We start from the raw sequence: 27,408 nt of genomic DNA, 5'->3' as shown, positions 1-27,408 counted from the left end.
CACCTACCAAATTAACTCGGTGAACAACCACACCAAATTCACCAGGGATGATGTAAAAAATGACAGGTTAGCCTTCTTAGGCTGTGAAATTCTAACTGATGATGGGGGACATTTCATTATTGATGTTTAACGCAAACCAACACATACTGGTCAGTACTTAAGGTTTGACTCTGATCATCCACTGGAGCACAAACTAGGAGTCATCAGGACGCCGGACCATCGAGCTGACAACGTCTCCACCGACACAGCGGCTGGGGAAGGGGATAAATCCCACATTAAACAGGCCCTGGTTAAGTGTGGTTATGCTAACTGGGTGTTTGTCAAAGCCAGGAAGATGCACAAACAGTGCACCAGCCGACCGAAGAAAGGAGAAGGACAACAGCTGCCGAAGTGGAAACCATTGGTGATTCCGTATGTCAGGGGTCCCCAATAGGCGGCCCGCGGGCCACGTCCGGCCCGTGACGGGTTGATTTATGGTCCGCGAGAATTTTTGGAGAAATACCAGAATTTTTTTTTATTTCCCTACCAAAAAAAAAAATTAATTTCTTAGTAAAAGTAAGACTAGTAATATATCGAAAAATATATGAAACATCTCTGTTTAAATTATAATACCTGCAACGTATCGACACCAAAGCAAACTAACGAACAACATGCTGCTGGCGGTTGAGTGGCTTGTGGTTTTAAAAGTGGCCCTAAAAGTGGCCCGCTATGAAAAGTAATTGGGGACCCCTGCCATATGTGGTGGGAGTGTCGGAAAAGCTGAGATGCGTATTTTCAAAACACCGCATCTCAGTTGCTTTCAAACCTCAAAACACGCTGTGCCGACCAACTTCTATTGACTATTTGTGTGAACACGGGCTTGAGGAGACGAATAAAGAAGAAAGACACAGGAAATGAATTTCTTACCAAACTCAAATTTTCCAGTAATTTAAACAAATACCTCCATTCGACCCAGTCGGAGGCTTTTTCAGCATCCAGAGAGAGTACTACTTCAGGCTTTGTGGTTGTGGGTGGAGTGGAAATTATATTAATTAGAGGCCGTATATTTGAGGTTGGATGCCTTCCTCAGTTTGGTCTTCAGAGATTATTGAAGGGAGACATATTTCTAATCTCCTTGCCAAGACTTTTGCTAGTACACTGCTCAAAAAAATAAAGGGAACACATAAGCAATGCAATGTAGCTCCAAGTCAATCACACTTTTGAGATATCAACCTGTCCAGTTAGGAAGCAACACTGATTTGTGAATCAATTTCACCTGTTGGTAAATTGTCTAATTTCCACCAGGTGGAAATTAGACAATTTGCAAGACAACTCCTATAAAAGGAATGGATTTGCAGGTGGTGGCCGCAGACCATTTGCCTGTCCTCATCTTTTCTGGCCAATCTTTGGTTAGTTTTTCATTTTGCTAGTGCCCTCACCACTAGAGGTGGCATGAGGCGGTATCTGCAACCTACAGAAGTTGCTCAGGTAGTGCAGCTCATCCAGGATGGCACATCAATGCGTGCTGTGGCAAGAAGATTTGATGTGTCTCCCAGCACAGTGTCCAGAGCATGGAGGAGGTACCAGGAGACAGGCCAGTACACCAGGAGACGTGGAGGGGGCCGCAGGAGGACAACAACCCCGCAGCAGGACCGCTATCTGGTCCCTTGTGCAAGGAGGAACAGGAGGAGCACTGCCGGAGCCCTACAAAACGACCTTCAACAGGCCACTAATGTGCAGGTTTCTGCTCAAACAGTGAGAAACAGAATGCATGAGGATGGTATGAGGGCCCGACGTCCACAATTGGGGCCTGTGTTCACAGCCCAACACCGTGCAGCCCGATTGACCTTTGCCAGAGAACATCTTGGTTGGCAGATTCACCATTGGCGCCCTGTGCTCTTCACAGATGAGAGCAGGTTCACACTGAACACATGTGACAGACGTGAGAGAGTCTGGAGACGCTGTGGAGAACGTTCTGCTGCCTGCAACATCCTCCAGCATGACCGGTTTGGCGGTGGGTCAGTGATGGTCTGGGGAGGCATATCCTTGGAGGGCCGCACAGACCTCTACGTGCTAGCCAGAGGTACCATGACTGCCATTAGGTACCGGGATGAGATCCTCAGACCCATTGTCAGACCATATGCTGGTGCAGTGGGCCCTGGGTTCCTGCTCATGCATGACAATGCTCGTCCTCATGGGGCCAGAGTGTGTCAGCAGTTCCTGTATGTCGAGGGCATTGATGCTATGGACTGGCCTGCACGTTCCCCAGACCTGAATCCAATCGAGCACCTCTGGGGCATCATGTCTCGTACCATCCGCCAACGCTATGTCGCACCACAGACTGTCCAGGAGTTGACCGATGCCCTGATCCAGGTCTGGGAGGAGATCCCTCAGGAGACCATCCGTCGTCTCATCAGGAGCATGCCCAGACGTTGTAGGGAGTGCATACAGGCACGTGGAGGCCACACACACTACTGAGCCTCATTTTGAATCGTCTTGAAGAATTTCCACAGAAGTTAGATCAGCCTATGTTCTCATTTTCCACTTTGATTTTGAGTATGATTCTGAATCCAGACCTTAATGGGCTAATGATTTTGATTTCCATTGATCATTCTTAGGTTATTTTGCTCTAAACACATTCCTCTGTCTAATAAATAAAGATTTTCAGCTGGAATATTTCATTCATCGAGGTCTATATTGTGTTTTTTAGGTGTTCCCTTTATTTTTTTGAGCAGTGTATTTTAACATCAAGATTCATCCATTATAGCTGAACCGCTTATCCTGCTCTCAGGGTCGCGGGGATGCTGGAGCCTATTCCAGCAGTCATTAGGCGGCAGGCGGGGAGACACCCTGGACAGGCCGCCAGGCCATCACAGGGCTCTCTCTCTCACACACACACACACACACACACACACACACACACACACACATTCATACCTAGGACAATTTGGTACGGTCAATTCACCTGACTTACAAACCCCAATTCCAGTTTAGCTGGGACGTTGTGTAAAACGTGAATAAAAACAGAATACAATGATTTGCAAATCCTTTTCCACCTATATTCAATTGAATACACTACAAAGACAAGATATTTAATGTTCAAACTGATAAACCTTATTGTTTTGTTTTTTTTTGCAAATATTCACTCATTTTGAATTTGATGCCTGCAACACGTTCCAAAGAAGCTGGGACAGGGGCATGTTCACCACTGTGTTACACCACCTTTCCTTTTAACAACACTCAATAAGCGTTTGGGAACTGAGGACACGACTTGTTGAAGCTTTGTAGGTGGAATTCTTTCCCATTCTTGCTTGATGTACGACTTCAGTTGCTCAACAGTGCGGGGTCTCCGTTGTCGTATTTTGCGCTTCATAATGCACCACACATGTTCAATGGGAGACAGGTCTGGACTGCAGGCAGGCCAGTCCAGTACCCGCACTCTTTTACTACAAAGCCCCGCTGGTGTAACACGTGCAGAATGTGGCTTGGCACTGTCTTGCTGAAATAAGCAGGGACGTCCCTGGAAAAGACGTCGCTTGGATGGCAGCATATGTTGCTCCAAAACCTGTATGTACCTTTCAGCATTAATGGTGCCTTCACAGATGTGCAAGTTACCCATGATTCCATGGGCACTAACACCCCCCCATACCATCACAGATGCTGGCTTTTGAACTTTGCGCTGATAACAATCTGGATGGTCCTTTTCCTCTTTAGCCCGGAGGACACGACGTCCATGATTTCCAAAACCAATTTGAAATGTGGACTCGTCAGACCACAGCACACTTGTCCACTTTGCGTCAGTCCATCTCAGATGAGCTCGAGCCCAGAGAAGCCGGCGGCGTTTCTGGGTGGTGTTGATATATGGCTTTGGCTTTGCATGGTAGAGTTTTAACTTGCACTTGTAGATGTAGCGACGAACTGTGTTAACTGACGATGGTTTTCCCAAGTGCTCCTGAGCCCACGTGGTAATATCCTTTACACAATGATGTCGGTTTTTAATGCAGTGCCGCCTGAAGGGTCGAAGGTCACGGGCATTCAACGTTGGTTTTGGGCCTTGCCGCTTACGTGCAGAGATTTCTCCGGATTGTCTGAGTCTTGGGATGATATTATGGACTGGAGATGATGAAATTCCTAAATTCCTTGCAATTTTACATTGAGAAACGTTGTTCTTAAACTGTTGGACTATTTGCTCAGGCAGTTGTTCACAAAGTGGTGACCCTCGCCCCATCCTTGCTTGTGAACGACTGAGCCTTTCGGGGATGCTCCTTTTATACCCAATCATGACACTCACCTATCTCCAATTAACCTGTTCACCTGTGGAATGTTCCAAACAGGTGTTTTTTGAGCATTCCTCAACTTTCCCAGTCTTTTGTTGCCCCTGTCCCACCTTCTTTGGAACGTGTTGCAAGCATCAAATTCAAAATGAACTAGAAAAATGCTTTTCCACAGAAAAAGCATGTGAATGCTGAGCTGCTGAAAGACATCGCAAAAGCATTGCTGAAAATGGATGAATAGGAAAAGTCAGAAAGTCACTAGCCTACCTGAAATACCTGGAAACTGAAATGAGAGGAATCGTAGAATGAGAGGAGGAGGGGTAGAATGAGAGGAGGGGTTGAATGAGAGGAGGGGTAGTGATGAAGATGAAGAGTGATGAAGAGGAAGAGTAGTGATGAAGAGGAAGGGTAGGAAGGAGGATAAGAAGGTTGTAGGAAGGTAGGATAGCAGGGAGGTTGTAGGAAGGAAGGTAGGAAGGAAGGTAGGAAGGTAAGAAGGTTGTAGGAAAGATGGTAGGAAGCAAGGTAGGAAGGTTGTAGGAAGGAAGGAAGGTAGGTAGGAAGGAAGGTAGAAAGATTGTAGGAAGGTAGGAAGGCAGGAAGGTTGTGGGAAGGAAGGTAGGAAGGAAGGTATGAAGGAAGGTAGGAAGGAAGGTAAGAATGTTGTAGGAAGGAAGGTAGTAAGGTTGTAGGAAGGTAGGAAAGATGGTAGGAAGCAAGGTAGGAAGGTTGTAGGAAGGAAGGAAGGTAGGTAGGAAGGAAGGTAGGAAGATTGTAGGAAGGTAGGAAGGTAAGAAGGTTGTAGGAAGGAAGGTAGTAAGGTTGCAGGAAGGTAGGAAAGACTGTAGAAAGCAAGGTAGGACGGTTGTAGGAAGGAAGGAAGGTAGGTAGGAAGGTAGGTAGGAAGGAAGGTAGGAAGGTTGAAGAGGGAGGAAGAGCAGTTAAGAAGTGGCAGAAGCTGATCAAATCTACCAGGTGTTGAGAGTTGACAGCAATTAGCCTGGCAGTTGAGTTTCAAATTGATATGTGATGTCACAATAGGACTGAACATTCTAACAGGCAAAGTGTATGGCAGAATTGCTAAATTTTAGAGCTGAATTGTTCAAAAACTATAAAATATTTTTTTAAATCTGAATAGGATTCTGAGAGCTGAATGTCCTGAACTGTTTAAGCTTTAAACGGGGTTTCTAGCTCAAAAAATGAAGGACATACAGTTCAAAGGTGATGAGGGTTTCATCATTTCCCCATAGACTTCCATTGTTTTGAAAAAGTAGAAAAAGCTTAATATGTCTAAAAGTATAAAAGATTTCAAAAAACCGAAATGTGAGCCTTAATGGGCTTAAAGAGATGAACATTTTGATACCTGAATGGTTTCAGTGGCTAAAAGTATGAAGGAGTAAAAGAGGTGGAAAGGTTGCAAAAGTCCCCCATTAACTCCCATTCAAAACATGGCTGAAAAAAGTTGAATATTTCAAAAAGTTCAAAAGGTATGAAAAATCTGAAAGGGGAGCACTAATGTCCTTAATGAGTTGAACATTTTGATAGTTGAATGGTTTCAGTAACTAAAGGTAAGAAGGAGCAACAAAGTGTCAAAAAATGGGCGGAAGAAAAATAAATAAATAAATAAATAAAGAACTGCAAAGCAATTGTGTGAATGCCCAGCATGCACACTAATTAATATTTGCAAAAAACAATAAAGTTTATCAGTTTGAACATTAAATATCTTGTCTTTGTAGTGTATTCAATTGAATATAGGTCGAAAAGGATTTGCAAATCATTGTATTCTGTTTTTATTCACGTTTTACACAACGTCCCAACTTCATTGGAATTGGGGTTTGTACATGTTTTTGGACTGTGGGAGGAAACCGGAGCCCCGGAGGAAACCCACGCAGGCACGGGGAGAACATGCAAACTCCACACAGAGGATGACCCGGGATGACCCACCAAGGTTGGACTACCCTGGAGCTCGAACCCAGGACCTTCTTGCTGTGAGGTGACCACGTTAACCACTGCGCCACCGTGCCACCGACCTCTGATATCATTAAATTAAAAATAATTTTGAGAGAGTCAGTATTTAATGTCAAAGAGGCAAATTGTGGGCGTCTAGGTAGCATAATGGTCTATTCCATTGCCTACCAACACGAGGATTGTCGGTTTGAAGCCCTGTGTTACCTCCGGCTTGGTTGGGTGTCCCTACAGACACAAATGGCCGTGTCTGTGGGTGGGAAGGTGGATGTGGGTATGTGTCCTGGTCACTGCACTAGCGTCTCTTCTGGTCAGTCGGGGCACCTCTTTGGGGGGGGGTGGACTGAGGGGACTAATGTGATCCTTCCATGTGCTACGTCCCCCTGGCAAAACTCCTCACTGTCAGGCGAAAAGAAGCGGATGGCGACTCCATATGTATTGGAGGAGGCACACGGTAGTCTGCAGCCCTCCCCAGATCGGTAGAGGGGGCAGAGCAGCGAACGGGACAGCTCGGAAGAGTGGGGTAATTGGCTGGATACAATTTGGGTGAAAAAGGGGGAAAAAGTCGAAAAAAAAAGGCAGTTGAGTACTTTGCATGGAAAGTTGGATTCTTCACAAACTTCCACCTTAACTTTAGACCACGCTGCACCGCTAACTTACAGTTGTTGAGTATCTTCATGTCCTTATTCCTCAGTGGCAGGGCGATGTTGTAATGTCCCTCCACAAGTCTAGCTGACTGTGAGGCAATGTCAAGGAACTGAAGATCCTCTCTGGACAGCTCCAGCTTATCGTCTTGCTCACAATCAGGGAAGTCACTCTTGAACTGCTGACTCCAGAGTTCATCCAGTCTGGCAACTGATATACAGTTGGATGAAACCTGTATCAGCCCACTTGTTGTACTGTGGCCAGTGCCTTCCCAGAGAGGTCCACTGATGATCCAGCTAAGTCGTGTTCTTACAGCATATGGACCATCGTCTACACTGGCAATGACCTGCCAGGGTTCAATAGCCTTGGGCGCATTAGTTCCAATAAGTAGTTCTATCTCTGCATCTATATTTTGGAGGTGAGGCCACTTGTCGATGTCCTCTTGTAAAGGAATATTGCTTTAGTTGCCGGAATGGTATTCTGGGAGTATGTATCTGGGAGCCCCAGAAAATCGTTGCAATCTAAGCTGCTCACCTCCAAGCCAGACACCATGTGACTGCTAACAATCTTTTTCTCCTCCATGGTCTTTAATAAAATGCATGTCTTTCTGCCTGTGAAGATGAGATCTTTCATTAGTTCCTCAGTACAAAAGCAGGCAGTACTACCAGGGTCGAGAAAAGCGTTAAGTTTTGTCACGCTTTGGCCCTTGTTGGTCTTGACTTGAACTGGAACTATTGCTAAGATGCTCTCTGTGTTTTCAGCACTTGTCGCTCCCCAAGTCCTTGGATCTGTATCCACAAACCCACTTATAACTGACTCTGACAATCTTTCCTTACCTTTGTATGACTCCTCTTCAAGCCTTACCTCCTTGTTTGTAACATTGTTTTTGGCCTTCATGTGCAACACTGTAGGGTGAGCCTGTGTGCAGACTTGGCAGCTCATTTTCTCCTTACATGATTTATTCATGTTAGGAGCTTCAGCTGCCCCTGTTTCAGGCAGCTGAAGCACAGGCCTTTTGCTCGTAAGAAGTCAATCTTCTCCTTATGAAGAGACTTCTTCATCTTCTTGCACTGTTCTATAGTATGTTCTCCACCCTGACAGAAGAGACAGGGTTTGGAAAATGCACAAACTTGGCTGCCAGTGACTATGTACTCTGACTTAGACTGGGGACTCACTGCTCGATTACTGGTGGTAGTCACAGCTGTGATGAAGCCTCTCTTATTACCACTTCTCCTGTGCAACCTCTCATCCACTTGACCTTTAGCTTGGCTCTTTACGGCAAAGTCCTTTATGTCACCAAATAGTTGGTGCAAGGCTTCCTTTGTTTTCTTGTCAACAAAATCCACAAGGTCGTTAAACTTGGCTCTGCAATGTTCCCTATCCTGAATACCACACACCACACTTCCCCACCTTTCCCTCAACTTGTACAGGAGCTTGACAATGACTGCACGCATTCTAGCTGCATTGTCCAACTCTTCCACGTACTCCACATCAGTCATAACACGTCATCATGTGAGATAGAAGCCAAATGAATGGAGAGCTTCTCCGCCGTCTGACTTGATGGTAGGCCAGTTCAGGGCATTGTTGATACATGCCACTGAAATCTTATAAGCATTTCCGAAATGTTCTTCCAGAAGCCTCTTGGCTTCATAATAGCCACGCTCGAGTTCCATATGGAGACAGCTCCTTATCAGCTCTCTGGGCTGTCCGCTAGTATACTGCTCCATAAAGCAGAGCCAGTCTTTGCCGCTCTCCGTCTTTTCCTCTACTCCGTGTTTGAATGCCCTTAAACACAGCCGATATTCCAGGGCAGGGGTGGCTAACCATGTGCCATGGAGAGCCATGTGTATGCAGGTTTTCTTTCCAGCCGGACTCCATCCACACCAGGGGATTTCACTGATTACTTTTCAACCAAAGAGGACGATTATTAGTGAAATCACCTGGTGTGGAGACCCGCATACACATGGCTCTCCATGGCACATGGTTAGCCACCGCTGTTCTAGGGTAGTGTTTCCCAACCCAGTCCTCAGGACCCCCTATCCTACAGATTTTCTTTGCAACCCTGAATAGGTACCCGTTTGTAGTTATTCAACCAATCAGCAATGAATTATGTCAGATTTTGAACACCTTGCATAATTAAGTGCTATGAGATAGTACAAGGTTGAGTAAGTACAAGCAGAGCTACCGATGCAGGGTTACAATGAAAATCTGCAGGATAGGGGGTCCTTGAGGACTGGGTTGGGAAACACTGTTCTAGGCGGTCTCCCTTCAACACAGGAATGTTCTGAGTGGGCAGAGTGGCTAATATTTGCTGCTTAGCTAGCATTTCAGTAACATCTTTTAAAGTATCCGAACATTGTGTAGAATGTCATTACTCTGTGCTACTTGCCTGTATGTGAGTGATGTACACTTTACTTGCCTGTGAGCTAACAAATCTATACATTTGTTTGAACACAGGTAGGAGTTCATTCCATCATGAATTGATGCTCTGGATGAGATAACAAGCCCTTCAAACTCGTTCAAGAGCGTAATTTTAGCATCAGATGCAGCTAAAGCAGTTTGTATCTCCAGCGCCACTCTTTCTCTTTTTAGTTTAGCTTCCTGTTCCTCTAAAATCTGTCTTTGCTTAGAGCAGATGCTTGGGCTAAACATTTAGCTCTCTTCAATTCTGTCTTTAGACGAGTAGACGAAGCATAATATATTGCATGAGAAGAATGCACAGAAGCTACATTGGAGCCATGCTTTAATGACGAGAAAGACGTCATGGATACGCTATCTGATGGCTGTACCTCTTCATTGCATTTTGTAGCTTCTACAATGCGTAGAGCAGCCTCATCTATCCAAGCCTTAGCCCTCACTGCAAAATCCCTAAAGACATCAGCCTTGGGTTCTAACCAGTTAGCTTACCGTTCATTTCTTCTTCAGAAATGTGCTGAAGTATCCCTTTAACATTGGCATGCAATTCACAAAACTCCGTCTTTTGAATGCCACCGTTAATTTGGTTTGAATTAACGTTAAGCTATTATCATCACTGTCATCCATTAATTGGCGTATCTGATCATTTTATCTGTTAGCTTAGCTAGCTTGGCTTTCCGAGAGCTAACAGCATGTTGCAACCTTTCTCCCACTGCCTTAGCTATGACATTCACCCTTAGCTTGACAACTGTGTCCGTATCTTCAACTCTGTGCTCCATTCTTTATGCGCCAACTGGCTTAAAATAGCTAAACATGATGATGGTGTTGACAGTTCAGTCTGATAAGTCCACAAAGTAGCGTGGCTAACCACAAGAAACCGTATATTTCCTTTTACGATGATGTCGGGCTAGTCCGCTAGCTAACACATGGAAACGGAAGGCACCTTTATATAGGGAGAGTTGAGAATTGAACTTTACTCATGGCCACCGTGTCTTGAATTAGTGTAATTCTTATTTCCTTCTGGTTTAAAACTCTTCAACAAATGTCCTTTCATCCAATTGGAGCAGTGTTTCTTACAAATGTGGGGGTTGAAGCTCAGCGATTGCCAGGAGTTAACTCGTGTACGTTAACTTGAGAAGGAAAAAACTTCCACAGGACTCCGATGTAAGAAAGGATAAGACAAGTATTTTATTCCACAGTTTGTAGTATCTTCTTATAGGACTATTCAAAGTTAAGTACTCCTTAATCAGCAAACTGTACTACAGTAAGAAACACGTGTGGCTCGGTCGCTACTTGAGCCTCAACGCCACAAGACAAAATGTCCTCCTCCGAGTGCCATTCGTGAACCCACAAGACCTAGCTCTTAAAAGTGACAGTAACCTAAATCACCGTTCTAACAGAAAGTTCACACTGTTGCCTTTTAGAAAATATCACGCTTACATCAACATAAATTAAATCAAATGATTATTAGCTAACTTTTAACAACTACTATTAATTAACTTATTCAATTAAATCACTTATTTATCTCAATTTACATAAGCTATTAACCCAACACAAACTGCACTTATTTATAGAACTAAACATATATAAACATAACTTGGCTGCCACAGTGAGGAATCGCTTGTCTCACAGCAGGTACTTCTTTAGGTTTATGTAATAGCTGGTGTTTATTCGGGATCCAGCTTGAATGGTCTATTAAGTCAAATATCCAAGAAAAGAGCAAGCCTTAGCCAGGAGCATGTGGACATGCTAACATTTTTTGCACTGCAATGCAAAGTTCCTACAGAAAGAGAGAGAGTGTGTGTGTATGAGAGAGAGACAGAGACAGAGTTACTGCAGTGTTACTGTTGTTAAAGCTAGTTGATGTAGCAAAGCCTGTTAACAGTTTCTGTTTTACGTTGTATTATCTCTAATTTCCATCCATTATCCGTTTACGTTATCCATTTACATCTAAATAGCCAAACAGGCTCAGCTCACCGCTGCCACCTCTGAGACCAGATGAAGACAGCGCAGTTGCATCTCTTCACCTTTTAGAGGGAGCGAGTGAGCAAGAAGCACACGGGGTAAAAGACAGGGGTGTTAATGTGGTGATTTAACTGCAGCATGAGAACGGAACAAGAATGCACATTCAACCGGGCCGAGCAGAAACTTATTTCAGGTAGTGCAGCTATAAAGCTTTGCCGTAAATCACACCTACTTTTGGTGTTGAGGACAAAGCAGCAATCTGTGCAGAGTATGAAGGTTAGCCAGAAGACGGGAGGAAACAAGTCGAGTCTCTGGTTGTTTTCTTATTTCTTTGTAGTTCTTAATTCTTTCTGAAGGGATTTCGGGAGCTGTGCGAACATTTCTAGCTGTTTTTGGGAAAATGTCAAGCTATAAAGTTTCCCCTTGACACACAGCTCAATAAAGAATAGAAATGGACTTCCGGTTATGGCAAGGGACTAGGGGGTCGCACATCTCAAGCTCTGCAGCTACCGTGTAAATTAATCCTACAATACTAATCCGAATCTTGTCTAAAGTCACGCAATACGTGTATAAGAGCACCCAGAACTAAAATGTCAGGGAAAAACCCGAAAGAAAAGGCAAAGAGAGAAAAAGAGAAGGAGAAAAGGAAATCGCGACACGAGGAAGAGGCTGAGAAGGTTAGCGACGCCATGCAGGTTGAAAATATGGCTAACGAAGGAGACGACCACGAGGAAGAAGATGATGAAATGTTAGACACAGATAAGAATAGCAACCTAGATATCATGAAAGCCATACAGTCTTTGAAAAGTGGACTTTACAAGAAAATTGATGGAGTGCAAGCGACAATTGCGGATGTAAAGAAACAAATACAGGAATGCACGGGCCGCATGGAACAGGCCGAGCAACGGATTTCTGACGTGGAGGACGACGTTAAGAAGCTAACACCCCGAGTTAGCACGCTGGAAAACACCGTCAAAAGCCTTACTGACAAAGTGGAGGACTTGGAATGCAGGAGTCGGCGAAATAACGTAAGGTTGGTGGGCCTACCGGAGAAAGAAGAGGGGCAGGATGCACCTGCATTTTTGGAGAAGTGGTTGCCAGAGGCTCTGAACATGGATACGCGGGAGGGCTTGGTAGTGGAGCGGGCTCATAGAATCGGCGCTCCAGTAGACTCTCGCACGGGTCGTCCAAGGACATTGATCATGAGGTTCATGAACTTTAAGGACAGGGAGCGAGTACTAAAGGCAGCCAAAACCAAGGGACAGGTCCTTTACAAGAACACGCCGGTCCGTTTTCACATCGACCTCTCTGCTGGGGTGCACAAGATGCAGCGCGACTACGACCAGGTCCGAAAGAAGCTGAGAGACCGGGGGATCCACAAGCACAGAATCGTCTTTCCAGCCCGGCTCCTGGTAACACACGACGAGAGACCCCACACCTTTCAAACCCCAGCAGAAGTGGAGCGGTTTATTCAATCCCTCGGATAAGGACTGATGCAGTAGGCTATTAAGCTCACTTTATTTTATTTTATTTCCATTTACACGAAAGATGTAGCTACGTGTTCGGGCTGTCGCCATTTTGTTTTTGTTTAGGCTTTATTTTTCTACCTGGACAGGACGGAGTCTGGTTTATAGCTAGACTATTCAGCTTTTGTGGAATGCACTTAACCCTGAATGAGAGACAATGTCCAAGCACCAGCCGAAATGACATGGGCACATCCAAGTAGGCCTAGACCTAAGGGACAGAGAGAGTCATCATCGGTTTATGCGCCTGTCGGAGGAAGGAAGGCCCAATGCATCGCGGACTCTTGTGACCAGGCTACAGACTTTTCCCTCTCGTCTTCCAGTCTGCATGCACGGGTTCCAGGTTTGTGTATGTGCTCGGATGGTTAATTTTATATATGCCTACATGTTGTTGGCGTTGAACAGTTCATTAATGATGTTATGTGTGATTAGTATTTAGAAAAAGTAAGATAGCGAGCTAGAGCGAGAAGAAAAGAAAAGTTAGAGAAACTCGTTTTAGCGGTAGTTAAACGTGGGATGGGAGGGGATGTCCAGAGTTCATGGACTTTAGGTTCGTATGGGGTTGAGGGTGGGTTTTTGTGGTTTCATTTTATTATTTATTCTTTCATCAGTGGGTGTGGTTTGTCAAATTACTTCTTCACTACGGTTCCTAATATAACATACCGGAATCAATGTCAGAGAGTTGCAAGGTAAAATTTACTTCGTGGAATTGTAGGGGTTTGATCAAACTCACAAAAGTGAAGCAGGTAATGAGCAGGATAAAATCCTTGAAATCAAAAATCGTTTTTTTTACAAGAAACACACATGGTGGATGAGGACGTTCCCAAAATAGCAAGACGATGGCAGGGTCAAGTGTTGTCTGCTCCTTACACCACTCATGCTAGAGGGGTTATGATACTAATTCATAAATCGGTTCCATTACGGGTACAGCATGTAGTTAAGGACCCTGCAGGGAGGTATATTATAGTCCAGGGTAGGTTATTATCTGAAACCTTAACTTTGATAAATGTTTACGGCCCCAATGAAGATGACTCTAAATTCTATAATAGTCTGTTTTTGACTGCTTCAAATCATCCTGGGAAATACATAATAGCTGGCGACTTTAACTGTATGTTAGATCCTTCAAAAGACAGGTCAACTGGTTTAGATGATACCCACAGTAAGTCCAGAAAGACGATACACCATTTTATGAAGGAATTAAATTTGTTTGATGTTTGGAGGCATGGTAAACCGAACGCAGTAGAATATTCCTGCTATTCCGGTACTCATAGAACTCACTCACGCATAGACTACTTTTTGGTTTCAGCGCTACTTGTCTCCAAAATAGATGAATGTCATTATAGTAGTATAGTTCTGTCTGACCACGCTGCAGTATCCTTGACCTATGAAGATAATAACTTAGTGTGCAACCCCCCGAGATGGCGTTTTCAACCCGGGTGGCTTGCGGATCCTACATTCATAGATTTCTTAGATAAGCAGATTGACCTGTATTTTGAATGTAACAAGTCCCAGACTTCTGCTAGCACAAGGTGGGAGGCTTTCAAAGCCTTTATCAGGGGCCAAATCATTTCCTTCACTAGTTCCAAGAAAAAGGCTACACGACTTGAAATGAAGACATTAGATGAGGAAATTAAAAAACTGGAAACAGAAATATATAATAATAGAAATATACCTACAGATGTTCATACAAGACTGCTACTGCTTAGAGCACAGTACAATGAACTGGCAGCTAATAAAGCGGCTGCTGATTTAATGAGACTCAAACAGTCCTACTATGATCAGGGGGAAAAGCCCGGAAAACTTCTAGCATGGCGCATTAAACAACAACAAACAGAAAGGTCTATTAATTGTATTGAAGTCCCAAGTGGTAGAACTATAGTGGACCCGACAGAGATTAATGAAGCCTTTAGAGACTTCTATGGGAAATTATACAGCTCTGAGTGCTCTCCTAATCTGGAAACGCAAACACAATTCCTAGACAATCTTAATATTCCTAAAATTTCGGAAGAGGAAAGTAGAGTATTAGATCAAGATGTAACTGCATTGGAAATTGCAGAAGCAATTGGGTGTATGCAGGCTGGAAAATCAGCGGGTCCAGATGGCATCCCTATAGACATTTATAAAAAATTTCAAACCAAATTAATACCACCCCTCTTGGAGATGTTTCAGGAATCCTTTGAGAATGGTCTTCTCCCTACATCTATGAGGGGCGCCCTAATCACTTTATTCCCAAAACCGGGGAAACCAAATACAAAATGTGAAAATATGCGTCCAATTAGTCTCCTAAATTCTGATACAAAAATACTCTGTAAAATTCTTGCAAGAAGATTGGAGGATCTTCTACCTAGAGTAGTGGGAGAAGACCAGAACGGATTCATTCAAGGGAGACAGGGTTTTCATAACGTTAGACGAGTGCTCAATATTTTATACAGTCAGAGGGAGGCGCCTGACACGGCCTTACTTTCACTTGATGCAGAGAAGGCCTTCGACCGTATTGAATGGCCTTATCTGTTTGAAGTGTTAACACGATTTGGCCTTGGGGATACATTTATCAAATGGATAAGATTGCTTTGTACAGGGCTTACTGCAGAAGTTTTGACGAATAGTAAGGTTTCTAAACCTTTTAACATTTGTAGAAGTTGCCCTCAAGGGAGCCCTTTATCGCCTTTACTTTTTATCCTAGCGATAGAACCATTTGCTATAGCGGTGAGAACACACAGCGATATTTATGGAATTCGAGAGGGACATCTGGAGCACAGGGTAGCACTCTTCGCCGATGATGTGATATTAATGCTTAAAAATCTGCATAGATCTATCCCAGCGCTCCTAAGCCTTATTGAATCATTTGGGAAAATATCTGGTTATAAAGTTAATTACTCCAAATCATCTATAATGTTACTGAATGAAACAGAGAGGAAGAATGGTCTTGTTTAAAATTGTCCCTGCGGTGAATAAGATTGCTCAGACAAATTATGAGCCCGTCCTGGACGCTAGTATTGCTTCGAGAGAGCGTTGGACATCCTTACCTATTTCAATGATCGGCAGGATTAATATCCTAAAGATGAATATACTTCCCAAATTTCTTTATTTGTTCCAGAATATCCCCCTACCCCCTCCTTCATCTTTGTTCACGAAAATCAAGAAACTGTTTACCAACTTTATTTGGCAAAATAAACGTCGTAGATTACGTCTATCTTTACTTTATCTACCATATGATCGAGGAGGCCTGAAATGTCCAAATATCCAATGGTATTACTGGGCAGCACAATTAAGGTCGATTATGTTTTACTTCTCATCTGGAAGTCCCCCAGCTTGGATTGATCTGGAAGCCTGCTCTGTTAAACCAGGCTTACCATTGCACCTGTATTTGTATTCAGCAGACCGTAAATATCTGAAGAAAAATACAGACAACCCTATAATATTGAATATGATTGATGTTTGGTTCGATGCTTGTAAGTATTTGAATATAAATATGTCCTGGTCACGCTTCAGTCCTATTTGGGGTAATGCCAATTTCAAACCAGGGCAAAATGATAGGGGATTTAAATTATGGGCTGAAAAGGGGTTAAGGAAAGTGCAAGACATGTACAGGGAGGAGGATGAAGTATTCATGTCCTTTGAGGAAATATCTACCAAGTATGACATTCCAAGGAATCATTTTTTCAAATATCTTCAGCTAAGGAGTTTTATATCATCCTGTCAAAGCCATTCATTAGACATTCCTACCATTTCTATATTAGAAGTTGCAGTCACAAAACACTGTTATGATAAAGGTTTAATTTCAACTATGTATGACTTATTTGTATCTGGATCTGATGAATCATCAGAGACAAAACTGAGATTATGGGAGGGAGATATAGAGGAGGAAATATCTTTAGAAGAATGGAGTGAGGCATGTAAAGAGGCCCAGAGACAGATAGTTAGCAGCAACCTAAAGCTTCTACAGTATAAATGGCTGATGCGTACATATATAACTCCTGTTAAATTGCACAATTTTAATGACAATATTCCTGATACCTGTATTAAGTGTAGTGAGGCAAGGGGGACGCTGTTTCACTGTATATGGGAATGTGTGGAAGTGAAAACCTTCTGGCAAGATGTTGTTGATATGATTGATCAAATTTTGTCAAAGAAATTACCATTGAGTCCAAAGCTTTTTATTCTTGGTTTATATCCTACCACCCCACATTTACATAGCAATGAGTTCAGATTTATAGATATGTGTATATTACAAGCAAAACGTGTAATTGCTCTTAATTGGAAAAGTGTTGATGGACCAAGAATTGGTATGTGGGTTAAAGAAATGGCCTCAAACATGTCAATGGAAAAGATCATGTATATTGTTAGACGTAAACAAAGTGTTTTTGATAAAATCTGGGGATTGTTTCTGTACTTCCTAAGACGTAATACTAATGTTGGTAACTTGCTTCATCAAGAACAAGCTCTGGGGGAGTAGAACAACTCTATCTGACTGTTTATATGCGTAAAAGCAACTAAAAAAACCACACCCTCTAATCAGTCTGTGAAAGAAATTATTGTTATTATTATTTTATTTTATTTTATTATTTTTATTAATTGAATTTTTATCTTTATTATCTTCTTTAACCCTGCTTTGAATTGTATTACTTGTTATAGGGACAGGGTTATGGGGGGGGGGGGTAGGGTGAAAATGTTTGCTGCACTGTGCTATTACTTGTTTTGATGTAATTTGCAAACAAAATTCAATAAATATATTGCTTAAAAAAAAAAAGAATAGAAATGACTGGTGGAAAGTTATTTTTTCTACTTCTGTAAACCATTAAGTTTGAGAATTAAAGTATCATAGTAAAAGTTCTTGCCAGACATTTACTTGAACTAAATTTACTCAGTCTCACGGTGGCGCAGTGGTGAGTGTGGTTGCTTCACAGCAAGAGGGTCCTGGGTTCGAGCCCTGGCGTAGTTCAACCTTGGGGGTCGTCCCGGGTCATCCTCTGTGTGGAATTTGCATGTTCTCTACGTGTCTGCGGGGGTTTCCTCCAGGTGCTCCGGTTTCCTCCCACAGTCCAAAAACATGTAGGTCAGGTGAATTGGCCGTACTTCAACTGTCCCTAGGTGTTTGTGTGTGTGTGTCGGCCCAGTGACGGCCTGTCCAGGGTGTCTCCCCGCCTGCCGCCCAATGACTGCTGGGATAGGCTCCAGCATCCCTGCGACCCTGAGAGCAGGATGAGTGGTTTGGATAATGGATGGATGGAATGGATATCTCTATTTTATTATTATTTTAACAGCTCAGGTCCATTAATGCAACATAAAAAATAGTTGTTTTGTGCACTTTATTAAAAAAAAGGTCCGGCATGGCTGGTAGCTCAGTCCTGGTGATGTGCTGCACTGTCACCACCCTCTGTAGTCTTGCGGTCAAGGGCAGTGAAGCTGCCATACCAGGCAATGTGTTTGCACATGCTGCATACATTTAGGTCTGTTATTTGTACCGCCAACTTTGAATAACATTTTGTTTTTTGAATAAAATTGTGGAAATGAAATTTGTTTTTGTGTTTTTATCCGATTCATGAAATCAAAGAAATAACTGACAGATTAATTGATTATCAAAATAGTTGTTAGTTGCAGCCCTATTACTTTGTATTCAACATTATAAAGACAATGTTGGCTGACACGTGTGGTGGCGTCTTCGTTCCAACGTTTACTGCTCGCGTGCTCTCAACGGGCATAGTTTGCCCAATATTCTACTGCACACCATGGTGGTTTGGTGATGTGCAGCCATACTGTCATTCCAGGGAGAATATGGTGGTTTTAGATCAGGGGTGAGCAGTCTTATCCAGAAAGGGCCAGTGTGGGTGAAGGTTTTTGTTCCAACCAAGCAGTTACACACCTGATCCCACTAATCAACCAGTACGGTCTTTGCTGAGGAACTTGATTAGGAGACACAGGTGTGTAACTGCTTGGTTGGGACAAAACCTTCATCCACACGGGCCCTTTCTGGATAAGACTGGCCAGCCCTGGTTTAGATCCTTGGGAAAACATGTGTCTTTTGGCCTGTTTCTCTCGTTGACGTAAATAATGCTCATTGCATTGAAAATGAATTATTTGTCATTAAAAATGGTTGTTCTGCGTGTTTGCAACCCCCACAGATGTATGATTTTACTGCTTTCATGGAAGTTCAGAGCTCAGCTCCCACATAACTGGAACCCAGCCAATAATAACGCTTCTACAAAGAGTACATAACAGGGGGCGGGTTAAAACCTACCACTGAAGCGCGCTGGTTTTTATAGCTAAAACTCAGGACTTTTCTCTTTTCATAAAATCGCCATTTTATTCATCTGGATCATGGAGTCAGGTTAGATCACACTAATTAGCATATTTACCATGGCTGACATGATAAATACACTCTCCAGTCTCCCTAGACCGCTGTAGGTTTTTTAAATCGGGTTGCACCAATTGATGCGGGCCTCGAACAGATTTCAGCAGGGGACCAAAATTAAACGTTGTGCCGACTTGGCGATCGCTTTGCTGGACAGACAGTCTGTGTTGTTTTAAAGTTTGTACAGACTACCTGCGTTGACTTGGTCCGAGGACCACATGTTTACAAGGGTGGGAACGGTTCACTGCTGAGCTGACAGCACACGAGTACAGTCGCTGTTGCGCCTCGTCTGTAGCTGGAGAATCCAGCTTCGTCAGGTCTGTGGCTTGGTCAGGTCTGTGGCTTGGTCAGGTCTGTGGCTGGAGAATCCACTTGGTCAGGTCTGTGGCTTGGTCAGGTCTGTGGCTGGAGAATCCAGCTTGGTCAGGTCTGTGGCTTGGTCAGGTCTGTGGCTTGGTCAGGTCTGTGGCTGGAGAATCCAGCTTGGTCAGGTCTGTGGCGTGGTCAGGTCTGTGGCTTGGTCAGGTCTGTGGCGTGGTCAGGTCTGTGGCTTGGTCAGGTCTGTGGCTGGAGAATCCAGCTTGGTCAGGTTTGTGGCTTGGTCAGGTCTGTGGCTGGAGAATCCAGCTTTGTCAGGTCTGTGGCTTGGCCAGATCTGTGGCTTGGTCAGGTCTGTGGCTGGAAAATCCAGCTTTGTCAGGTCTGTGGCTTGGTCAGATCTGTGGCTTGGTCAGGTCTGTGGCTTGGTCAGGTCTGCAGCTGGAGAATCCAGCTTCGTCAGGTCTGTGGCTTGGTCAGGTCTGTGGCTGGAGAATCCAGCTTCGTCAGGTCTGTGGCTTGGTCAGATCTGTGGCTTGGTCAGGTCTGTGGCTTGGTCAGGTCTGTGGCTGGAGAATCCAGCTTCGTCAGGTCTGTGGCTTGGTCAGATCTGTGGCTTGGTCAGGTCTGTGGCTTGGTCAGGTCTGTGGCTGGAGAATCCAGCTTCGTCAGGTCTGTGGCTGCGTCCCCTACAGATCTATACGGCTCACCGTTGTCATGTCACGTGATTGTGCGTCCACCAGAAGGGACTTGTTAATGGAGGCCCGTGTCGGCTGACCTGCCGGTGGCTCAGCGTCCACATTCACTGACCTCGGTGGAGAATTTAGCTCCGTGCGACGCTCCGTGTCTACGTCCCTCCAGCTTCCCTCGTCGGGATCCCGCTTCGAAACCTTCACGGTACCCCTCTAAGTAGAACCTGAAACCACAGTTTCAGCTGCTTAGCACACACATCGAGCTACGTACGTTCAGTGACTTGGCACTGCGTGCGACGCAAATGAAGCGAGAACAGAAAACACAGGCGTGTGAAAGCCACGAGCACGCTGAGCGGCGTCCTTATGTCACCACGCGTTAAAACACGCGACGCTCGCTACCTGTCATCCGCCAGGAAGATGCAGTCAAACGAATCCTCCCGTCCAGAGCCGCGCGCCATCTTCCTGTAGTGCAGCTTCCTGTCGGCTGTTCCCCGGACTCGTGTCATCAGCCGCCCGCGAGCGGCCCCAAACCTCTTGCGTCACCACACGTAGCGGTACTTTTGCCCCCGCGTCGTGTCTAGAAGGCAATACAGCGCCGGTGTTGTACAACAAGTCAAGTTGTTTTATCCGCCAAATACACAACAATACAACGTGACAGGCATCGCTGGCAACGAAATACTTATTATTATTATTCAACCTAAAAAAGAATATGACACAACAGATTCAGTTAAAACTAACAAATATCTAAAAATTAACAAAAAATATGAAATTGTAAAATAAGAGTATTTTCAGTCCAGCACAAGAAATTAACGAAATGAAAAACTAAACTAAAAATAAACTAGAAATAAGCTAAAAAAAAATGCAAAGTGTTCACAGGCCGGAGAAAACGAGACTTTAATTTAAACTAAACTAGAATCACACATAAAAGTCTAAAACTAACAGTTGACATGCACATGTAGCAGTATATACAGAGGTATGTGGCTGTAATCAGTGTGTTAAAGTGGGGGTAACTGAGCTCAAATCTGTGTTTTGGGATACCCATACCCCAGGAAAACATATCAGTAACCACCCAGCCAATTTTGTATGATTAAAAATGTTGCGAAGTATATAAACAAAGCTTCAAAATTGTGTAAAAATCTGCAGCGTCCACTGGTTTCAGACTCTGGGGGCGTGGCACCGAAACCACGCGCTGTAGAGTGGGGAGAACCTGTCAAATAGCTACCCTGGTTACTGTTGATAAGAAGAGATGGCTGCCAACAGCAGAATTGGGCAAGTACAGCCCTATATGTTTGAACCAATGTGGCAGGATGAGGAAAAACACAGGAGACCAAGGCGAGTTTGAACTTTATTCCTCAGCTCCAAAAACCAAACAACAGCAGAAACAACCCTGCACCAGAGAGCCCGGGAACGTAAACCACGTCCCCAGCTCATAACCCTGCTGAGTGAGAGGCATAGCCCCCAGTGTCCGCCACACAGCCCCCCCGAACACCCAGAAGGGACTCCTGGAAAGAAAATCAGTGTCTCACTGGAGGCTTAAGCAGCCTGCCATAACGGCTGCGCCGTCCCTCAGCCGAAACAGTAGGTGAAACACAGTCCAAAGCCGGCTGAGAAGCAGAACGCTGAACCCGTGAAGACACTGCCGGGGTCCTGGAAGGAGGACGACCCCGACGGGGAACCTGGGCCGGAAACACAACTTCGCCTGCCACCCTGTGCGTCGGCTTAAGCCTATCAAGCGTGACACGCTCCCTAGGCTCATCCTGCTTATGAAAACAGAGGAGTTGAAATTACAGACGTAATAAAGTTTACTAGAAAAGTTTTACTGCACCAGTAGCCTATAGCCTATGTGTGGGCTACATTTCTCAAAAACACTTTGCTAGAACTAAAACATGCCCCTGTGGTGGACACGTATTGGGGACAGAATTCAACCCAGGAACTAAGGGTTAAGTCATGGTTGCCCTGGCAGGTTAACGCAGGGTTAAGTTATGGTTGTCCAGCCAGTTTTCTGGTTATTCTTGCCACCTCCGCTCAGTCGAGCTGTGGTTTGGTTGTCTCTCTGATTTACCGTGGATTAAAGAAAGTTGCCTACACGGCTAAAGTGTGAACCTACGGTCTTCTCCGTTCCTTCGGCTCTACACTGGTGACCCCGACGTCGGTTTTCGGATAAGTTTTCTGAAACCACACACATTATGGCTACGAACGCCGTTGCAATTAAACTGCCGGAGTTTTGGGAGTCTTCCGCGGCTACATGGTTCGCGCAGGCTGAGGCACAGTTCGCGCTCAGAGACATAACAGCAGACGAGACCAGGTGCTACTACGTAGTGGCAGCGCTGGGGGGCGCTACGGCTTCCAGGATAAGCGGTTTCATAACCAACCCACCGGCCGATGGTAAATACGCCGCACTTAAAAATCTCCTCCTTGAAACTTTTGAACTGTCAACAACGGAGAGAGCACGTCGCCTCTTCGCAATTCAGGGCTTGGGAGATGGCAAACCATCGGAGCTAATGAGCAGGATGTTAAACCTACTGGGTCAAGAAAAGCCATGTTTCCTGTTTATGGAGCTGTTTCTGCGCAACATGCCGCCTCACGTCCAGACTGCGCTCGCTAACTCCACCATCACTGATCCCCGTGAGCTGGCAAAGGAGGCTGACCGATTCTTCGTCGCTACACAACGTTCCTCCCATGCCGGGGTGCTGGCTCCTACCTTCACTGGCCCCCCGCCGACATCGCGGGCGTGGCCCGACGGTGGCGCCACAGCGTCAGACCGCTACAAGCCCTCTGGACTCTGTATGTACCACGCTCGATTTGGTGCGAAAGCTAAACGGTGCCGTTCCCCCTGCAACTACAGGCCGACGGGAAACGAGAGGGCCAACACTCAGTAGTGGCCATGAGTGTTGGCGATACGAGCAGGCTACTCTTCATCCTCGACACCATCTCCGGTCGGCGATTTCTTTGTGACACGGGCGCACAGAGCAGCGTGCTCCCTGCTACTGACGTCGACATCATGGGCGGGGAGCGGGGCCCCCAGTTGGCGACGGCTGACGGCAGCCCTATCCACACCTACGGCGTGCGGTCTGTAGAACTGTGTTTTGGTGGACAACGTTTCACGTGGGAGTTCGTCATGGCCAATGTAACGCTTCCCCTCCTCGGAGCTGATTTTTTATGCGCTTACGGTTTGCTAGTGGACATTCAGAACAGCCGTCTGGTCGATGCCTTAACCTTCTCCTCCTTCGCATGTACGCGGAGGGAAGCGGCCTATGCAGGTCTAGCCAACTCTCTCTCAGAGGCAGACAAGTTCAACCGCCTCCTCGCTGAGTTCCCTGACCTCACCCAGCCTACCTTCTCTGCACCCACCGCTAAGCATGGGGTGGAGCATCACATTGCTACGAAGGGGCCCCCGGTCTACGCCAGAGCCAGGCATCTCGACCCCGCCAAACTCGCCATTGCCAAGTCTGAGTTCGAGCACCTGGAACGCATGGGGATCATCCGCCGCTCTGACAGCCCGTGGGCGTCCCCACTCCACATCGTCGCTAAGCCTGATGGAGGTTGGCGCCCATGCGGGGACTACTGCCGACTAAATGACGCCACCACGCCCGACCGCTGTCCTGTCCCACATATCCAGGACTTTTCTGCAAACCTGTCTGGCAAATGCGTCTTCTCAAAAGTCGACCTGGTCCGTGGTTATCATCAAGTTCCCGTGCACCCCTCAGACATCCCCAAGACAGCGGTGACTACCCCATTCGGCCTATTTGAATTCCTACGAATGCCATTTGGACTCAAAAACGCGGCCCAGTCCTTTCAGCGGCTGATGGATTCAGTGCTCCGTGGCCTTCCTTTCATCTTCGTCTATTTGGACGACATACTCATCGCCAGCGCCTCCAAGGAAGAACACCTGTCCCATCTTCATGCCCTCTTCACACGCCTCAGCCAGCATGGGCTGATCGTCAACCCGGAGAAGTGCCAGTTCGGGCTGACAGCCATTGATTTCCTCGGGCACCGCATCACTGGGGACGGGGCAGTCCCCCTGCCCTCAAAGGTGGAAGCGATGGCGGCCTTTCCGCGCCCCCAAACAGCTCGTGCGCTCAAGGAGTTCATCGGGATGGTGACATTCTACCACCGCTTCATTCCCCGAGCCGCCTTTATCATCCGGCCACTGTACGAGGCGCTGAAAGGCATGTCCCCCAACCAGGCGGTCGACTGGACAGCAGAGCGGGACCGTGCGTTCACCGAGACTAAAGCTGCGCTCTCCCAGGCTACCCTGCTAGCGCATCCTTCACCTACAGCGCCTATTTCCATAACTACGGATGCATCGGACTATGCTGTTGGTGCGGTTCACGTGGGTGGGGGGGGCTTGGCAGCCTTTGGCCTTTTTCAGTCGCCAGCTTACACCCCGAGAGCGCAAGTATAGTACTTTTGACAGGGAACTCCTCGGTCTCTGGCTCGCCGTCCGGCATTTCCGTTTCCTGCTAGAGGGCCGCGAGTTTACTGCGTACGTGGACCACAAGCCCCTCACGTTTGCCATGTCCAAGACGGCCGAGCCATGGTCCGCTCGCCAGCAGCGACAACTCTCCTACATTTCGGAATTCACTACCGACATCCAGCACGTTGCTGGTAAGTCTAACCAGGTAGCTGACTGCCTCTCTAGGGCAGTGATTGGAGCGGTCCACCTAGGCCTTGACTATGCACAGATGGCTGCTGACCAGGCCACGGACCCGAGCATCCTCCGTCTCCGGGCCTCCGACACGGGGCTCCGCCTGCAGGACGTTCCTTTCAGCGACACAGGTGTCACCCTCCTGTGTGACATCTCCACAGGACAGCCCAGGCCCATCGTCCCGCACAGCTGGAGACGCCCCGTATTTGTAGCTGTGCACGGCCTCTCTCATCCAGGCGGTAAGCCATCCGTGCGCCTGACCTCTGCTAAGTTTGTGTGGGAGGGACTTAAGAGAGACGTGAAAGCGTGGGCCGACTCGTGTGTTGCCTGTCAGCGGGCTAAGATACACCGCCACATTAAGGCGCCCCTGGAACGCTTCGCAGTGCCGGAGAGACGATTTGACCATGTCCACGTCGACCTGGTTGGTCCCCTACCCCCCTCCCATGGGTTCACCTACCTCTTCACTGTGGTGGACAGGACTACGCGCTGGCCTGAAGCTGTTCCCCTGGCATCCACGACGTCTGCTGATGTGGCCCGGGCTTTTATTGGGTCGTGGGTCTCACGTTTCGGTACGCCTTCCGACCTTTCATCTGACCGCGGGCCACAGTTTACCTCAGAGCTATGGAATGCTGTGGGTGAGGCTCTGGGCGTCAAGCTTCATCGCACTACCGCCTACCACCCTCAGGCGAATGGCCTATGTGAGCGCTTCCACCGGTCCATGAAGGCTGCGCTTCGGGCTACTCTCAAGGACTGCAACTGGGTCGACAAGCTCCCATGGGTCATGCTGGGCCTGCGGACCGCCCCGAAGGAAGACCTACAAGCCTCCTCTGCGGAGCTGGTGTACGGCACGCCGCTGCGAGTCCCAGGCGATTTCATGCCCAATGCAACACGTCCCTGGTCAGCTGTGGACCAACGAGCCTCCTTGCTGGACGGGGTCAGAGCTTTCACACCCATCCCTACCGCCCAACACGGTGCTCCGGTGTCCCAGGTGCCCCCAGGTCTGCAGTCAGCGGACTACGTGTTCATCCGTCACGACGCACACCGCCCCCCCTCTGCAACCCCCTTATGACGGCCCCTTCCGCGTCCTGGAACGGGGAACTAAGCACCTGGTGGTGGATTTTGGGGGCACGGCCGAGCATGTTTCAGTGGACCGAGTTAAACCCGCACACCTGGACTTGACGCAGCCGTTGGAGTTAGCCCAACCTCCTCGTCGCGGTCGTCCCCCGGCTCCGCCTCCTCCCCCCGTGGAGGCCTGAGCTGCCTCTTCTGCTCCTCAGGCCGACCTCCACAGGCCCGCGTCAATGCCTCCCAGAGACACTCCGGCCCCTGTTATCCGGAGCCGCCGCGGACAGCCTGTCGCCCCCCGCGCCTGCCTGACTTCGATTCCTAGGGCGAATTCTGGGGGGGCTCATGTGGTGGACACGTATTGGGGACAGAATTCAACCCAGGAACTAAGGGTTAAGTCATGGTTGCCCTGGCAGGTTAACGCAGGGTTAAGTTATGGTTGTCCAGCCAGTTTTCTGATTATTCTTGCCACCTCCGCTCAGTCGAGCTGTGGTTTGGTTGTCTCTCTGATTTACCGTGGATTAAAGAAAGTTGCCTACACGGCTTAAGTGTGAACCTACGGTCTTCTCCGTTCCTTCGGCTCTACACCCCGTCAATTCCAGCTATAGCCTACTGGAGGTAGAAAACTACAGGACAAAACTAACTGGGCAAATTTGCAATACATGGCTTATTACTGTTAGGGTTTGTGGAAGAACCCAAGCGCACGACACCAGACAGAGATGGGGTTAGCCGAAAACTGGCGTACTTTATTCCTTACGCGTACAAATAGTCAAACATAGGAAGGCAATGAGCGACAAGGAAAAACGGAAAGTCCACGGGGAAAAAACGCGCGGGTAATCCAAACGGGAACACGGCAGGATACTTCCACGGGGAAACTTTGCAAGGGAAAAACATGAACCAAGGGCTGGGGTGAGTTCGGAGAGAAAAGGACCGTGAGGGAAGAGTAGCCGCTACTGCGGGGAGGTTACAACACGAACTGACGACGGACGCATGGGAGGCCACCAAACTTAAGCCCAGCCCTGATGGCTAAGCCCGGCCCTGACGAGCCGATTGGCTGCCGGTGCGGGGTGGGCGGGCCACGGCGCGGGGTGGGCGAGCCGTAACAGTACCCCCCTCCACGGGAGCCACCAGGCGACTTGCCCGGCTTGTCAGGATGGGAACGATGGAACTCAGTGAGCAGCCCAGGGTCCAGGATGAGCTGGCGGGAGACCCAGCTACGTTCCTCCGGACCGTAGCCCTCCCAGTCCACCAAATACTGGAACCCCCGTCCTTGGCACCGGACGTCCAGCAGCCGGCGGACCTTCCACTGGGGGTGCCCATCCACGATCTCAGGGGGAGGCGGAGCCGGGGCCGGAGGCATCAGAGGACTGTGGGAGACAGGCTTAACCCGAGACACATGAAACACGGGATGGGTCTTCGAGGAAGCCGGAAGCTTCAGACGCAACGCCGCGGGGCTGAGAACCTTCCTGATCTCAAACGGCCCGACAAACCGGGGGTTCAGCTTCTTCGCGGTGGACTGAAGCGGGATATCCTTCGAGGACAGCCACACCCTTTGGCCTGGTTGGTA

General features: G+C 47.0%; 1 protein-coding gene across 2 annotated transcripts in view; it reads right to left on the bottom strand.

Moving 5' to 3' along the window:
* Positions 1-20,628, bottom strand: part of lto1 (LTO1 maturation factor of ABCE1) — a 29,260-nt gene extending 8,632 nt beyond the window's left edge. For both annotated transcript variants that reach the window (XM_056278678.1, XM_056278677.1), the window contains exons 1-2: positions 20,528-20,628; positions 20,247-20,352 (exon numbers count right to left, since the gene is read on the bottom strand). In XM_056278678.1, coding sequence (XP_056134653.1) covers positions 20,247-20,352; positions 20,528-20,586 — 165 coding nt within the window. In that variant the 5' untranslated portion in view covers positions 20,587-20,628. The remainder of the gene's footprint in view (positions 1-20,246; positions 20,353-20,527) is intronic.
* Positions 20,629-27,408: the final 6,780 nt, after the last annotated feature.

Source organism: Lampris incognitus, chromosome 4 (genome assembly GCF_029633865.1).
Source record: "Lampris incognitus isolate fLamInc1 chromosome 4, fLamInc1.hap2, whole genome shotgun sequence".
In the NCBI taxonomy this organism is placed as follows: Eukaryota; Metazoa; Chordata; class Actinopteri; order Lampriformes; family Lampridae; genus Lampris; species Lampris incognitus.
This window is presented reverse-complemented; position numbering and strand designations above follow the sequence as displayed.